This window comes from Theropithecus gelada, chromosome 4, assembly GCF_003255815.1.
Source record: "Theropithecus gelada isolate Dixy chromosome 4, Tgel_1.0, whole genome shotgun sequence".
In the NCBI taxonomy this organism is placed as follows: Eukaryota; Metazoa; Chordata; class Mammalia; order Primates; family Cercopithecidae; genus Theropithecus; species Theropithecus gelada.
Genome location: NC_037671.1, coordinates 47,263,956 through 47,282,552, shown reverse-complemented (window position 1 = coordinate 47,282,552; position 18,597 = coordinate 47,263,956). Strand labels below are relative to the sequence as shown.

General features: G+C 34.6%; 1 protein-coding gene across 3 annotated transcripts in view; it reads left to right on the top strand.

Moving 5' to 3' along the window:
• The window catches only part of SUPT3H (SPT3 homolog, SAGA and STAGA complex component), a 538,163-nt gene that overhangs the window by 442,364 nt on the left and 77,202 nt on the right, over positions 1-18,597 (top strand). For all 3 annotated transcript variants that reach the window (XM_025383822.1, XM_025383821.1, XM_025383823.1), the window contains one exon: positions 13,919-14,029. In XM_025383822.1, the coding sequence (XP_025239607.1) occupies positions 13,919-14,029 (111 nt within the window). The remainder of the gene's footprint in view (positions 1-13,918; positions 14,030-18,597) is intronic.

Here is an 18,597-nt window from a genome sequence, read left to right as displayed (position 1 = left end):
ACTTCTTCCAAACTCCTGTAAATGTTGATATTTTGACCTCTTCACATGAATCACAGATGTTCTTAATGGCTTCTAGAATAATGAATCCTTTCCAGAAGATTTTCATTTACTTTCCTTAGATCCATCAGAGAAATCACCATGTGTGGGAGCAATGGTCTTATGAAACATATTTCTTAAGTAATAAAACTTGAAAGTTGAAATTACTCCTTGAATTGTGCTGCAGAATGGATGTTGTTAGTGGTCATGAAGACAATGTTCATCTTTTCCTACTTCTCCATCAGAGCTCTTGGGTGACCAGATACATTGTCAATGAGCAGTAATTATTTTGAAGGGAATCTTTTTCTGAATAGTAGGTCCCAACACTGGGCTTAAAACATTCAATAAACCATGCTGTAAATGGATGTGCTGTCATCTAGGCTTTGTTGTTCCATTTATAGAGTGTAAGCAAAATAGATTTAGCATAATTCTTCAGGATCCTGATTTTTAGAATGGTACATGAACACTAGCTAAAACTTAAAATCACCAGCTGCATGAACCCCTAACAAGAGAGTCAGCTTTGAAGCTTTGAAGCCAGGCATTGGTTTCTCCTCTCTAGCTATGAATGTCCAAGATGGCATCTTCTTCTAATAGCCATTTCATCTACAATGAAAATCTGTTGTTACATGTAGCCATCTTCATCATTGATCTTAGCTAAACCTTCAGGATAACTTGCTACAGTTCCTACATCATCATTCGCTGCTTCACCTTGCACTTTTGTGTTATAGAGATGGCTTCTTTCCTAAATCTTATGAACCAGTCTCTGGTAGCCTCTAACCTCTCTTTTGTATGTTTCTCATCTCTCTCGGGCTTCACAGAATTACAGAGTGTTAGCGCCTTGCTCTGGATTAGGCTTTGGCTTAAGGAAGTGTCGTGGCTAGTTTGATCTTCTATTCATCCCACTGAAACATTCTCCATATCAGCAATAAGGCTGTTTTACCTTCTTATCATTTGTGTGTTCTGTAGACCAGCATTTTTTAATTTTCTTCAAGAACTTTGCCTTGGCACTCACAGCTTGGCTATTTGGGGCAAGAGGGGTAGCTTTCACCCTGTCTTGGCTTTCAACATGCCTCCTTCACTAAGCTTAATCATTTGTAGCTTTTGATTTAAAGTGAGAGACGTGTAACTCTTACTTACATCAGAAATACTTAGAGGCCATTGTAGGGTTATTAATTGGCCTAATTTCAGTATCGTTGTGTCTCAGGGAATAGGGAGGCCTGAGGGAAGGGAGAAAGATGGAGGAACAGTTAGTCAGTGGAGTAGTCAGAACAGACACATATATTAAATTTGCTATCTCATATGAATACAGTTCGTGGTACCCCAAGACAATTATAATAGTAACACTAAAGATCACAGATCACCATAACAGATAAAATAATAATGAAAACATTTGAAATACTGTGAAAAGTACCAAAATATGACACAGAGACATAAAGTTGGACACATGCTTTTGGAAAAATGGCACTGACAGACTTGCTTGATTTAGGGTTACCACAAACCTTAAGTTTGCAAAACATATAACATATTTGAAGCACAATAAAACAAAGTACAATAAAGTGAGGTATGCCTGTATTGAAAGATAAATGTAATGTATTTAAAGTCATCTCTTATAGTCAGCAAATAATTCAGCCATGCTTCTTTATTCTTCCTTTCTGTCTGTATCTTTTTTTTTTCTTTTCTTCTTTTTTTTGTTTTTTTGTTTTGTTTTGTTTTTTGTTTTTTTTGAGACAGAGTCTTGTTTTGTCTTCCAGGCTGGAGTATAGTAGCATGATCATAGCTCACTGCAGCCTGAATCTCCCAGGCTCAAGCAATCCTCCCACCTCAGCCTCCTGAGTAGCTGGGACTACAGGCATGCACCACTATGCCTAGCTAATGATTGTATTTGTTTTGTAAAGACAGGGTTTCACTGTGTTGCCCAGGCTATTCTCAAACTCCTGGGCTCAAGCAGTCTACCCACCTCAGCCTCCCACAGTGCTGGGATTATAGGCATGAGCTTCCGTGCCCTCCCCCCATCTGTATCTTAATTGTAGTCCATAATTCTGTGATATTTGATGTATTAATTCACGTGGTTGGATATAGGGTAACTTTTCCTATTTGTTTTCTGCATATTTCCTCTCTTATTGTTTATCTTTTTCTCTTTCCTGTCTTCTTTTGGGTTGTATGTTTTTTTTAGAAATTCCTTTGAATTTACATATTGATTTCTTTATGATATCTTTTTGCATCCTTTTTTCAGTAGTCATGTTAGGGATTACAATGTACATCCTTAAATGTTCAGTGTACTTGGGAGTTATACTACTTAACTCACATAGAATGTAAGACTCTTGTATATATATAGGTCCATGTCCTTTATGCTATAATTGTCATGCATACAACATCTATATATATAAGCCATAATACCATAATTTTTATCTTAATCTAATGTGTTTTAATGAAATTAAGAGAAAAAATAGAGCTTCACTTGATCTTAGCCAAAAGACTGAGAAGCAATTAAAAAAATAGAGCTTAATGTTTACCATTCCCATTGTTCTTTATTTCTCTTTCATAATTGGAGTTTTCTTGTATCATTTTCTTTTCTATTCTGCTAAATTTTGTTTAACATTTGTTGTAGTGCAAGTTAGCTAGTGATGGTTATCTTAGTTTTGATATTTCTGAAAAAGTCTTTACTTTTTCTTCATTCTTGGTTGATATTTCATTAGATATAGAATTCTGTCTCGAAAGTTTTATTTTTCAGTGTTTTAATGATGTCATTCCACTCTTTTCTCTATCTGTTGTTTTCAATCGTAAGTCAGTAGATTTCTGTTATTGTTTCCCTGTATCTAATATATTGTTTTCTCTGGATGCTTTCAGAATTGTATTTTTACTTCTGATGTTCAGAAGTAAACATCAGATATCCATAATATCTGTTTGGCCATAATATCCATAGACATGGTTTTCTTTGTATTTATCCTGCTGAAAATTCACTGAGATTCTTGAATCTTAAATCTCTTGAATCAAAGACAGTGTATGTCTTTAACCAAATTAGGGGACTTTTTGTCAGTTATTTCTTTAGATTTTTTTCTGCCTTATTCCCTCTCCTTCACTTCTGAAACTACAAGTACATTGTATTAGTTATTTTGATATTATTCCATAGGTAACTCAGGTGCTTTTTAATTCCTCTTTTAATATTTTCTCTCTATTCTTCAGATTGGAGCAATTCTATTGAACTTTATCTTCTATACATTTCTTTCTGTCAGCTACAATCTACTGTGACACCCACCTAGTAATATTTTATTTCTGATATTTTATTTTATACTTCTAGAATTTCTATTGGATTTTTTATAGTTTCCTTTTATCCATCATTATTTTTTATTTGTCCATTTGTTACAAGTGTATTTTATTTTGTGCTTTTGAGCATGGTTAGAATTGCTGTTTTAAAATTCTTGGTTGCAAAATTAAATATGTGAATTTTCTTGTTCTCCATTGAATATGAGTCACGCTTTCTTGTGTTTTTGCATGTCTGGTAATTTTGAAATGTATAGTGGACATTGTGAGTCATATACATCATAGGCATTTTGGGATTCTGTTATATTCCTGTGAATATATTGTTATTATTGGTGGTGGTAGTAGTGGTGTTGGTATATGTGTTCAGCAGGGAAGTTACTTTTCTAGACTCACCTGTAAACTTTGAACTCCTCTTCAGTGGCAGCAACTAGAATGTCTTTTCATTTCTTTTTGCTTTAGTGGGATTGCATGCATTTCATACCATACAGGAAGAACTTACAGGTTAGTAAAAGATTTGAGGAAAGCCATACATGATGGCACTTGTTATTTCAGCTACTCAGGAGGCTGAGATAGGAAGATCACTTTAGCCTAGGAGTTTGAGACTAGCCTGGGCATAGTGAGACTCCATCAGTCCCCATTCACAAAAAAAGATTTGGGTAAAATTTGTACACTGAATTTGGGGCTTCCCGTGTTTCTATTCTGTCCCTTTGGGGATTTCCTTTCTCATTCTGCACCTACTATGATTGCCCGAACTCTGGCATCTCATTTATCAAGGAGCTAAGATTATATGTTAGCCACTCCTCTACCCACTGGATCCTGCCCTTAGGCTAAAACTGTAAAGACAGGAAATCCACCCACTGACATTCCCTTCTAAAAGTACATACTACCGTACCCAGTTTCAGTCTGGTTTTGATCAGTCTTCAGTGCTTTCATATACTTGTTTTTTTTTTTAATTACCTATTCAAAGCTTATAAGAATTTCAGCTATTGTACTCTGCAGCTCATTCAGTAACTAAAACTGTGGTAACAAAATGTTACCTACAAGACCTCTTCAGTTAATTTGATTCACAAAGTATGTGAGAAGGAGTTGTAATTAACCTAGTGATATGTATACATAAATTAATTTTTTATAAGTTTTTAGAAATTCTTGACATTTTTCTCTGTATATTTAAACATTTATCCCCTGATCCTGCTGAAAACTATTAAATTGAAGTTATTTTACAACAAAGTTTTCCTGAGGAAAGTATTACCCCGGTCTATGTCTGTATTCTCTTGAATTTGAAATTAGTGGCATCAGAATTAATAATGTTCCACTTCAAAGGCTTTAATTATTTTTCTACTCATTTATACACTTCTTTCTATATTCAGACTTTTGCTGTATTTTGAGTTTTACTCACTGGAAACTTCAGCTGTGATGCTATAATGGTTCAAGTAATCCTGCATATAATAATAAAATTTCTACACTCACTATGTGTATTACAAGCCAAGAGATTTGATGTGTAGTTATATCTGTAATACATAGTTATATCTGTAATACTGTTGTTGTAGCATTGGACATGTCCCGTATTTTCACTCTTTCATCTATAAAATTGTGTAGGAGTCGGAAACATTTAGAATAGACCATTCTTATGTCCCATCCAGAGATAATAATGTATGAATCCTTGAATTTAGTAAACCTCTATTATTTTTTCCTTAAACACCTTTCTGGTTTTAATTAAAGAAAACCTTTTTTAGTCACCTATAAAGAAAACCCCATCAGACTAACAGCAGACTTCTCAGCAAAACCTTACAGGCAGGCTAGGAAATAATGGGATGGCATTTTCAAAGTACTGAAAGAAGAAAAAACTGTAAGCCAAGAATTTTGTATACAGTAAGATTAAGCTTCATAAATGAAGGAGAAATAGCTTTTTCCAGTTAAGCAAACACTGAGGGACTTCATCACACTAGTCTGACCTTACACAAAATGCTCAAAGGAGTCCTAAACATGGAAACAAAAGGTTAATATTCACCATCATACAACAACACAAAAGTATAATTCACAGGCCTTATAAAATATCACACAAGAAGGAAGAGAAATGAATCAAATGGCAATTTGGCAGAATTCCACCAAACAACAAAGACAAAAAGAAACAAAGAATTTGTCAAACAACTAGAAAATAATTAACAATATCACAGGAGCAAAACCTCACATATCAATCAATATTAACCTTGACATAAACAGATTAAATTTAGCTCCACTTAAAAAATATAGATTGGCAGAATGGATAGGAAAAAAAAATGATTTGACTATATGTTGCTTACAAAAAATTCACTTTACCTGTAAAGACATATATGGACTGAAAGTGAAATGGAGGAAAACAATATTTCGTGCAGATAGAAAGCAAAAGTGAACAGTAGTAGTTATACTTAGATAACACAGATTTTATATCAAAAACAGAAAAAAAGACAAAGAAGGTCATTACATAATAATAAGGGAATCAATTTAGCAAGAGGCTGAAACAATTCTAAGTATATATGCACCCAACACCGGAAGGCTTAGATTCAAGAAACAAATATTACTAGACTTAAACAAATATAGACATATTACTAGACCTAAAGCGATAGACCGCAATACAGTAATAATGGGCAACTTCAACACCCCACTGACAGCATTAGTCAAATGGTTGAAACAGAAAGTCAGCAAAGACATATTGGACTTAAATTGGACTTTAGACCAAACGGACTTCAACAATCATTTACAGAACATTCTACCCAACAACTACAGAATATGCATTCTTCTTATCAGCACATGGAACATTCACCAAGATGGATATCACGTTAGGCCACTAAACAAGTCTTAAGAGATTTTTAAAATCAAGTATCTTCTCAGACCACAGTGGAATAAATCTGTAACCAGTAGCAAGAGGAACTTCAGAAATCATAAAAATACATGGAAATTAAACAACAGGCTCTGGAATTATCATGGGATTAGTGAAGAAATTAAGACACATTAAAAGATTTTTAAAAACAAATGAAAGTGGAAATACAACACACCAAAACCTGTGGTATACAGCAGAAGCAGTGCTACAGGGAAGTTTGTAGCATTAAATGCCTTTATATCAAAAAAGCAGAAAGATCCCAAATTGATGACCTATCATTCTGTCTCAAGGAATTAGAAAGCAAGAAAATACCAAACCCAGAATTATCAGAAGAAAAGAAATAACAAAGACCTGAGCAGAACTAAATAAAAATAAAGACAAAAAAAAATACAAAAGATTAATGAAATTAAAAGTTGGTTCTTCAAAAAGATAAACAAAATTGGTAAATTGCTAGCAAGATTAACCAGGAAGAGAGAGGATCCAAATAAAACCAGAAATGAACAAGGAGATATTACAACTGATACCACAAACATACAAAAGATTGTCACAGACTATTATAAGCAACTATACACTCTCAAACTAGAAAACCTAGAAGAAATGGATAAATTCCTGGAAACATGCAACCTCCCAATATTGAACCCAGAAGAAACAGAAATCCTGAATAGACAAATAACAAGTAGCAAGACTGAATCAGTAATTTAAAAATCTCCCAACAGAAAAGAGCTCAGGACCAGATGGATTCACAGCCAAATGTGTACAAAGAAGAGCTAATACCAGTCCTCCTGAACCTGCCCCAAAAAATTAAGGAGTAGGGAATTCTTCATAAATAATTATATGAGGTCATTACCATCCTGATACCAAAACCGGGCAAGGACACAACAAAAACAGAAAACTACAGACCAATATCCCTAATGAACACAGACTCCAAAATCCTCAACAAAATGCTAACAAACCAAATCTACTAGCATATCAAAAAGATAATTACCATGATCGAGTGAGTTTTATACCAGGGATGCAAAGATGGTTCAACATACCCAAATCAGTAAATACGATACATTACATAAACAGAATGAAAGACAAAAATCATGATTATCTCAATAGGTACAAAAAAGCACTTGATACAATTCAGCATCCCTGCATTATAAAAACCCTCAACAAACTAGGCATAAAAGGAATATACCTCACAATAATAAAGGCCATATACTACAAACCCACAGCCAACATCTTACTGAAGTGGAAAAAGTTGAAAGCATTACCTCAAAGAACTGTAACAAGACAATGGTGCCCACTTTAACCACTCCTATTCAACATAGTACTGGAAGTCCTAACCAGAACAATAAAGCAGGAGACAGAAATAAAAGTTATCCAAATGGGAAAAGAGGAAGTAAAATTATTCCTGTTTGCTGATTATATGATCTTATATGTAGAAAAACCTGAAGATTCCACCAAAAATCTTTCAGATTTGATAAATGAATTCAGTTTGAATATGCAAAATCATTGTACAAAAATCAGTAGTGTTTATGTTCACCGATAATCTAGCTGAGAAAGAAATCAACAAGGCAACCCCATTTAAAGTACTATAAATAAAATAACAAAATATCTAGTAATATTTAACCAATGAAATGAAAGATCTCTACAAAGAAAACTACAAACCAGCAATGAAAGTAATTGTAGAGGATACTGACAAATGGAAAACCATCCCATGCTTATGGATCAGAAGAATTAATATCATTAAAATGATTATACTGTCCAAAGCATTGTACAGATCCAGTATAATCTCTATCAAAATAGCAACCCCATCTTTTACAGAATTAGAAATAAAAAAATCCTAAAATTCATATAGAACCAAAAAAGTGCTCAAATAGGCAAAACAATCTTAAGCAAAAACAACAAAGCTGAAGACATTACATTTCCTGACTTCAGATTATACTGTGAGGCCATAGTAACAAAATAGCATGGTACTGATATAAAAATAGACACATAGATCAATGGAGGAGAGTAGGTAACCCAGAAATAAAACCATATTTTACAGCCAACTAAACTTTGCCTAAGTTAACAAGAACATACACTGGGGAAAGGACACCCTCTTCAGAAAAAGGAGCTGGGAAATTGGATCAGCATATGCAGAAGAATGAAACTGGTCCCCTATCTCTTACCATATACAAAAATCTACTCGAGATGGAATAAAGACTTAAAGGTAAGACCTGAAACTATTAAAAAATATTCAACGTAAACCTGGGGAAAACTCTTCTGGACATTGGTCTAGGTGAAGAATTCATGACTAAGACCTCAAAAGCACAGGTTAAGAAAAAAAAAAAGAAAAATAGACAACGGGACTTAAACTAAAAAGCTACTACTGTGTGGTAAAAGAAATAAGATAGTGATAGGAGGCTGAGGCAGGAGAATCGCCTGAACCCAGGAGGCAGACGTTGCAGTAAGCTGAGATTACACCACTGCACTCCAGCCTGGGCTACAGAGTGAGACTCCGCCTCAAAAAAAAAAAAAAAAAAAAAGATAGCAAAGAACCTGCAGAATGGGAGAAAACATTTGCAAATTATGCATCCAACAGGGGACTAACAGCCAGAATTTATAAGGAACTCAAACAGCTAAGCAGCAACAACAACAAAAAAAACACCAAGTAATCCCGTTAAAAACTAGTCAAAGGACATGAATAGGCATTTTTTTAAATAAGACATACCGATGGCCAACAGGCATGTAAAGAAATGCTCAACATCACTAATCATCAGAGAAATGCAAATTAAAACCACAATGAGCTATTTTACACCAATCAGAATGGCTATTACTAAAGAGAAAATAACATGTTGGTGAGGATATGGAGAAAAGGGAACTCATGTACACTGTTGTTGGGAGTGTAAATTAGTACAACTTCTATTGAAAACAGTATGGAATTTTTGTTGTTGTTGTTGTTTTGTTTTTGAGATGGTGTCTTGCTCTGTTACCCAGGCTGGAGTGCAGTGGCGCGATCTCGGCTCACTGCAGCCTCCACCTCCCAGGTTCAAGCTATTCCCTTGCCTCAGTCTCCCGAGTAGCTGGGATTACAGGCAAGCGCTACCACACCTGGCTAATTTTTTAAATATTTTTAGTAGAGACGGGGTTTCACCACATTGGCCAGGCTGGTCTCAAACACTTGACTTCTCATGATCCACCTGCCTCGGCCTCCCAAAGTGCTGGGATTACAGGCATGAGCCACTGCGCTGGGCCAGTATAGCTATTTCTGAACTGAAGATAGAACTATCATTCAATCCAGCAATCTCATTGCCAGGTATCTAGTCAAAGGAAAAGAAATCATTACATAAAAAAGATACTTCCTCTCATATGTTTATTTGCACCCCTATTTACTTTAGCAAAGATGCAGTCAACCTAAGTTTCCATCAACAGATGAATAGGTAAAGAGAATGTGGCATGTATACACAATGGAGTAGTATTCAGAAATGGAAAAGAATGAGTCAGGTGCAGTGGCTCATGCCTGTAATTCCAGAACTTTGGGAAGCCGAGGCAGGTGGATCACCTGAGGTGAGGAATTTGATACCATCCTGGCTAACGTGGCAAAACCCTGACTCTACTGATATAAAAATAGATACATAAATCAATGGAGGAGAGTAGGTAACCCAGAAATAAAACCTTATTTTACAGCCAACTGTAAATTATGGGCCATTAGCCAGGCGCAGCAGGTGTGCCTGTAGTCCCAGCTATTTGGGTGGCTTAAGCATGACAGAGGCTGCAGTGAGTCGAGATCGCACCACTGTACTCCAGTCTGGGGGACAGAGCAAGATGCTGTCTCAAAAAAGAAATAAGGAATGAAATAATATTTTTTACAACAACATGGATGGAACTAGAGGCAATTATCTTATGTGAAACAGCTCAGAAACAAAGTCAAAATTGCATGTTCTTACTTATAAGTGAGAACTAAATCGTGTACACATAGAGGTAGAGTGTGGAGTGATAGACAATGGAGATTTGGAACGTTGGGAGTAAGTAGGGGCAGATGATGAGAAATTACTTAATGGGTAACTATGTTACTCAGGAAATAGATATCCTAAAAGCCCTAACTTTACCACTCTGTAATCTATGCATGTAACTTAATCACACTTGTACTGTACACATTTATACAAATAAAAGAAAAGCTTTTTCTAGTTATATAAGAACTACATTTTAACAGTTACCATCTCAAACTTTTAAATGAGAAAATTACATGTCGTACACTATATCCTTTGGCCAATGAATGGCCCACGTTCATGTGAAAAAAATTCTCCATAAGGATGAAACTTTGGAGGAGCTATACGTATAACAGGAGAAAGATGATACTTCCTTGGCCAGATCATATCAACTTTTGTGGTCCACAAAATGTGAGTGATAGTAGTACTAGCCTTTCAGTTGCTCTAGTCTGAGGTGAGTGTTACTTCTCTATAATTATTGAAGATTTTACATTTAGCAAAAGATCTAGTTTACCATTATAGATGTGGAAAGAATAAGATGCAATTGAATGAAATTCTAGATCCTTCTTAAACACTGACTCTGGTAAGGGGAAGGCTGAGAAAGGATAGGACACTTACACTGCCAAGAACTTTTAAGTTGGGAGGAAAAGGCTCAGTGAGAGATCCAGGGGCAACCTGAGTTTCAGTATAACTTCCTGTACCACAGTTGAGAGTTTAAACTGCTAAGAGATTTTGTTCATTGTAAACCAGCAAAGAAAAACAGAGAAACAATAGTCAAATCCAGAAAATATGTAGAACTCTGTATGCTATTTCAACTTCTGATACCCAGCATCAGTTTCTAGTTGAAGAGCTATTAATACAAAAATGGAAAGATACAAGAATAGAGTGTGAATGCAGCCAAGAGGAAGAGGACCTGACATATGGAGAACTTTTCCAAACAACTAGTGCTTTTCTTAAAGAAATACAGAGTTTAGTTCCCAGAGAGATTTCTGCAAACACTTTATAAACAGGACTCAGTATTTTGTCAAATATTTGGGTTTAGTTTTTGAAAATTTAAAGAGTATCCTAAAATTTGGGCCTAATCAGGATGTTAAAGATGAATTGATGTATAAGTATAATGCTCTTCACATGTGTTTATAGCTGATATAAGATGATTAATAACAAATATGTACATTTACAATTACAAATATGTAATTCTTCTGAAACAGTTTTGAAGAATATTGTGCTAGAACCACTACTATATTAAAAATTCTAAACTTGGGATACATTTTTAATTCAAACAGATTATTAGCACCTTGATAAAGGACTAGATGTTGACAGAGTGTGTGAAGATATTTGTTGAGGTGGAAAAAAAAAACTGGGATTATAACATTTAAAGACTTGCTTCCAGAGAACTCAATGAGCAGATCAAGAAAGTATAAAAGTGCACCTAGTAGCTTCATTATGCTAATGTTAACAGTTGCTGAATTATGGCAGATAAACCTGAAATTGGCAAAATGGAACCTCTAATGACATTTTTCACAAAATTCAATGTTTTTATTTTAATATAAGTTATTGTCACCTTTTGGCAAAAATAGCGTGATTCAACCAGGCTGGCTTATGTGTCTCTATATCTTACAAATGGCAGTCACAAAGTTTTTCTAACTTATGCTTCTGCCTTAGTCCATTTGGGCTGCTATAACAAAATCCTGTAAACTGGTTGGCTTATAAACAGTAGGAATGTATTTCTTACAGTTCTGGAGGCTAGGAAGTCCAAGATCAAGACATTGGCAAATTCAGTGTTTTGTGAAGGCCCACTTCCTTGTTCATAGGCAGTCATCTGTTTACCCAAACCTCACATGGCAGAAGGGGTGAGTGGTCTGTCCCTGGTCTCTTTTATAAGGGGACTAATTCCATTCATGAGAGCTCCACCCTCATGGATAAATCAATTCCCAGAGGCTTCTTATCCTAATACCATGACTTTGTGGGCTTGGATTTCAACGTACAAATTTTAGGGGAACACAAAGACTTACCATAGTAAACCTCCACTTCAGTTTTTGATCAGTGTTTCATATAATATCTTAGAGATAACTCCATAGGAGTTTGTAGGGAACTGCCTCATTCTTTCCAGTGGTTGCTTTGGTTTCTGTTTCTTTGAATGGATGTATCATAATTTTATTTAACCAATCCCTCATTGATGAACATTTAGTACTACAGTAAGTATCCTCATGTATATATATTATTTTGTACCTGTGCAATATATCTGTAGGATAAATTCTTACAGGTGAATGTGCTGAGTCAAAGAGGTTGTTCTTTTTCATTTTGATAAGATTTTGCCAAATTGCTATCCATAGAGGTTGCTATCTATAGAGTTATATTCCCTACAAAGAATTATGAGTGTAAAAAATGTATTAATTATCAAAAAATTATAGTAATGATCAGAAAAACAAATAATATTAATTGTGTGGCTACAAATGACTTCTAGACCCCAGTTATAGTAATATGCAAGTTGATTCTTTAATGTTGATGACCTGCCATCTGCTACCCACTATACTTTGAAGAGTTCCCATTTTTAACACTTGATTTGAATAACCTAATACTATTACTAGCTAACATTACCCAGGAGGCTGAGTCAGGAGGATCACTTGAGCCCAGCAGTTCAAGACCACCCTGGGCATCATAACAAGACCATATCTATAAAGAAATTAATCTTTTTTTTTTAGTAGCCAAATGTGGTGACACTTGCCTTTAGTGTCAGCTACTTCAGAGACTAAGGCCAGAGATCACTTGAGCCCAGGAGTTTGAGGCTTCAATGAGCTGTAATCACACCACTGCACTCCAGCCTAGGTGACAAAATGAAACATCATCTCTTTATAAAAATAAAACAATTTCCTAGCATGCGTCAGGCATTGTTCTAAGTGGTTTATGTATTTTAACTTATTTAATTTTCACAACAGTCCTACAAGCAATTATAATTGTTTTCCCAATTTACAGATGAGGAAACTGAAACCTGAGATATTATGTGTCTTGGCAGAGCTGATACATAATCAGCTCTGATACGTTATTCTGAAATTATATGTATCCAGCTCATAATAGGGCTAGGGTTTAGCCCTATAAGTTATTTTGAAAAATCATGCTGAACACACATATACACATCTATAATTTCTTAAGTTTGTATTTACACTCTCATCGCAAATAATCCTTATCTTTCTTGTATTTTTTTGTGCTTGCAAACCTGCCTTTTACAGATGCGGCAAATTAAAACAGAAAGTTGTTGGTTTCATTTTTGTTTTGTCCTGAGATACCTAGAAAATTAGAAACCAAGTTGAAATGGTCTTATGACAATCCCAGGTATGACAAATAAATGTATAGAAATTTAACGTTTTTCATTTTAAGTTGATGACCCGCAAGTTATTTCAGAAATGTGCCAAAGAAGCTCCTAAGAAACATTTATAATAGTAAATGTTAACATGTTTTTTTAAAAAAAAAAAAAAAAAAAAAAACTTCCTGTGGTTCTTTCAGTAAGCTTTCATGACACTTTTTATCTGCAGGCAAGTGGCTGTATTCTCCTGTGTCTTGACATGCAGACTTAGGTGAAATATTGTGGGCATAAAAATTGCGTTTGGTAGGTCTGCTTGGAAGGGGTCATGTAAAAGTCATCTTTGATTTGTTAATGGAATTCTTTTTTAGATGTAGTATATGGCAGTAGTGATGTGCATCCTAAGGGAAAAACTGGTCTCTTTTGTAAAGGTTTATTTTCATATATATACACTGTAGTTCTGTTGTGTGTTTTTGATTTAGTAACAATTTATGTGTTTTTCTGTCGCAGAGCACTGCAGCCTGTGGTGTTGAGGCTCACAGCGATGCCATCCAGCCCTGCCACATCAGAGAGGCCATTCGACGCTACAGCCACAAGATTGGCCCGCTTTCCCCATTCACAGTACGTAATAACAGAGTTATAAAAAGTTATATTTATAATATGAAAGAATTTTGATTTTCAAGTGGTCAAATGAAGAAGCATTGGAATTGTTGAAAGCAATTTGTGGTGACTGTAATTTTGTTGTATAAAAGTGGCATAATTCTCTTGGGAAATGAAAGTCATTTTCGTCTCTTTTTGGAAGGACACTTTTTTCTACAAAATATTATTTTCTTTCAATTACAAATTAAGTTTTTTTGTTGGGGTTTATAGTTTCTATTTTTCAAAGCTTAAGTTTATAAAACGTTATTCTGAAATTATATGTATCCAAATATTGCTAGTAGCACTTTATATTTTAAAATTGGTTAGATTGGCATTACCACTTCTATCAGATATCCTTCTCCTAAACATGCTTTTAGTTGGAAGAAGGAGAGATATTTCTTTACTGGCTTTGAACTAAGCTGAAATGCAGACAGCCTTTTACATCTTCAAATGATTTGAAAACTTACAATCAGGGTTTTGTGTTGTTTTAATGGGGAATTAAAGACCTGATATTTCAGCAGCCTAAAGAAAGTGTGTGCAGATGTGTGTGTTTTAATTAAATGCTCATCTTATGGCCCTTAAAAAAAAAATCTTACTTGTGTTAAGAGAAATTTCTTCAAGTCCTACTCTATAAGGAACTAGTTCAACAGAAAGTAGAGTTTGATATACATAACTGAGGAACAGTCAGATTTACTTTTTTGGTATTCTGTTTTAACAAGCTAATGAAAATACGTATGTATAACATACATAAACAAATGAAAAAATAAATAATTAGTGTTACATAGTATACATTTTTACCTGAGTGGATTTTACTATTCATAAAAGTCATGATTTTGTCTATATTATCTTTTTTCCTTATGTTTAAATAGAATGCTTTCTTTCTATCCTTTATTTTTATTAGTTTTTGTTAATTATATAGATTCTCTGTGTAACAGGAAGAACATGCTTTATGTGTCTCCAGAAGCTCTCTGTAATGGTGATGCTTTGCACTTTTAATATTTGAAGTTTATCTTGCATAAGAACATGATTTTAATATTGCTGATTAAACCAATATATCCTTTTGCATGAATGTTTTTAGAGTCTTGTAATTGAAAAGAAATAATTAAATCAAGTTTCTTTTACATGATGGGTGAAGCTGTTTTGAATGACAGGCCAAAAGGAAGAGCAATATGAAAAATTACAAATGAGAAAAATAAGAGATAATTGGAAGTAAGAATTTAAAAACCAACTGAAATTGAAAAAAAAATTTATAATGAAAGATTAAAAATATCAAATCCATCGATAACAGTCAAATAATGACGAATAGGTTGAGACAGTGGAGGGGAAAAAGAAGAAAAAAGAGGCAGTGTTTGATAATAATCTAGAAGCAATTAAAAGATAGCAAAGGGAAACATGATTTTTGAGAAATAACCTAAAATGGTAACTAAAAGTAATGAATAAAATTACATAAAGGAAAATGTATCCAATACAAAGAGAAAACTTCCTAATCATGAAGCCTGCATTATTTCCTCAAAAAGAAGTGGCAGCTGCTTCATTCTTCAAAGGTTTTGTTTTTAAAATAGACTGGACAGATCATTTGAGAGCCATCTTGGTTGATGACATTATTTACATACATGTGTGTATGTATATCTTTTCCCCCATGTCCAGCCTGGTGCTTATGTATTACTACTTTTACAGTCTAAAACTGTAGTATTAGTATATGATAAAAATGTACTTTAAGCTAGGTTCAAATATTGCCTAAGCTAACTTTGATCTAATAAACATAAAGAATGGGCTTTTTAAAACTGATGACACAATTTTAAAATGCTTAATTTAAATACCTCTGGAAAATAAAACAAATGAGCCATGACCTGGAAGGTTCAGTTAGCCACTAGTAGAGCAATCAAACAAAATCAACAGCAATTGGTAACAAACTCCACCCCAGAGGGGCATCCAAGGTGTTATTATTCCCCAGAAGGGTACCGCCACCTGGAAAGGTCTGCTCCATTATCTTCAGCTATGAGAATTTGCCCATACTACAGAATGAATATGCCTGCACTTTTTTTTTTTTTTTTTTTTTTTTTTTAGACAGAGTCTTGCTCTGTTGCCCATTTTGGAGTGCGGTGGTGCAATCTCAGCTCACTGCAACTTCCGCCTCCCAGGTTCAAGCAGTTCTCCCTGCCTCAGTCTCCTGAGTAGCTGTGATTACAGGTGCCCGCCACCATGCCCAGCTACTTTTTGTAATTTTTAGTAGAATTTCACCATGTTGGCCAGGCTGGCCTTGAACTCCTGACCTCAGGTGATCCACCCACCTCGGCCTCCCAAAGTGCTGTGATTACAGGCATGAGCCACTGTGCCCAGGCTGCTTATGCTATTTTATACCATGAATTGCATGACCAGGGTGACATAGTTTCACAGTATATAATACATAAATCTTCCTTTTAAAGTTAAAAATTATCTCTTTAAAACGGGATGGATTTGTAGACTGTGTGTGTCAATAATGCAGCCACCCTGTCTTGGCTCCCACATACCTCAAGCTGCTAAAAAAAAAGGGAGCTTGTGGTAGAAACTTACCATGATTGGGGATGCTGATGTTCAGTTCCCTAAGGTCCACTCTGAGGACCTGACATGGTACTTTAAGCAGTGGGGACACTTTGCCACCTAGGCTTTGAGCTGCAGCTCCTAACAAGAGAAAAGATATGTGGGCTGCTTCTATAGTAATCATAGATTGACACCTATATTTTCATATAGAAAGGCTGAACTGACTTGCCTCCAATGTAAAATGTACTTCGTAAATTAAAATGCCAATGAACAACTAGTTTATATTTATGAAGCATAGAGATTTTGTCTTCATAGCATGTCATCCTGAATCTAGAGTTTTTCGTATATATTTAAATGTAACATCTGGTTTAGAATACCCATAACAATGTGTATATATCCAGTTTCCAATAATTTGATATTGTTAATAGTTTACATGGGAACAATTCAGATAGTACATTTTAAAATCTCCTTTTAGCGAGTCATTTTTCTGTCTACTATATGACTCTGAAATAATTTTATACCAAATGACATGATCAACTTTAGGAATATAATTCATTATATGAAGAATTGTAAGTGAATATTTCACCTTAGGAATTATTTAAAATGATAAAGGAATACTTAAAGCCACATTAGCTTTAGGTATAAAGAGAAGAATACAAACAATGCTTTGAATTGTAGTAGCTCCTGGAGTAGGAAGTATACAGGGAGAATGGCATAAACATCAGTCACCTGCCACACACATGTGAACACCACATTCACGAGTGCTGTGGAGACACATGCCATCCATCCCCACTCAGCAGTTAACAACAGTACTCTCTTTGGCATATTGGTTTTCATTGGTGATTTGTTTCCTTTCTGTATTCTCATTTATTCTCAATTCTACACAGAAGATAAGAGAAGGTCTTACCTTCTTAAGTAATTTTCCTAAGTCAAGCTATTTATTAGATTAAATTAAACCAGAGCTAAGATTCAGGCCTTCTGACACCTAGCTTCAAACAGTTTCTCCTGAAATACACACTTTTGCAACTGTCCCCACCATACCTCACTTTCTGTATACACACTCTAAAGAACCTTTAGAGAAACTAATTTTACTTTTTTGCTTCTTGTTTATCTTTCTTAATTCTAAAAATCACTTTAGATTCTCTGATCTGCAGTATTCTAGAGTGCTTTTGCAACCTAGCATGTCCTGAGTGATTTTGATGTTTGCCATCTTATATTGTGTTTTTATTCATAGTAGTTGATAATATGTGAAGTTATATTGTGTGGTGATTAAGAACTTTGATCCTGGAGCTAAATGGCCAGGGTCCAAATCCCAGCCCTGCCACCTACAAGCTACTCAGCCTTACACAGGTTTCTTCACCACTTTATGGCTGTTTCCTTATCTCTAAAGTAAGGATATTAGATTATACTTCATGATAGGAGTTAAGAAGTACTAAGTACTGTGAACTTAATTAACATGTAGTAAGCTCTTAATAAATAATATTATTAATAGTGGTAGTAGTAGTAGCTATGGTATATTTTTTAAAAGAGATAATACAAAATAAGCGGAAACCATCCCACTCAACCACACTCAAATGTGTGTGCACAGTACACACAGAGGGTATCTGGCTTTACTCTATAAGCCCAGAAAAAACTAAAAATTTAAATAATAATGTGGTTTGTTTATGGACTAATAGTTTATACCATTAAAATTTAAATACTATTTAAAGGTTATTGTTCCTGAAAATAAATGTTCATTTTTACTTTTTGTATTAATAACAGTTAAAGAGCATGATTTTTTTTAATCACTGATAAGTCATATCATAAATCATAAATAAGTCTTAGCAACTGAGTGTACATACTTACCACCCAATTTTTTGCATACCAGCTAGATTTTGCATACTAGCTCTGTGGAACAGAAATCTAAAGAACAAATGGGTGATCTCATTTATGAAGTTTCTTCAATTTCAGTGTTTGTGATTTTACATATTTTCATAAGTTATTGAAAAGGTTTTCAGAAATTGATGATCATATATCAAAGTTGATACATT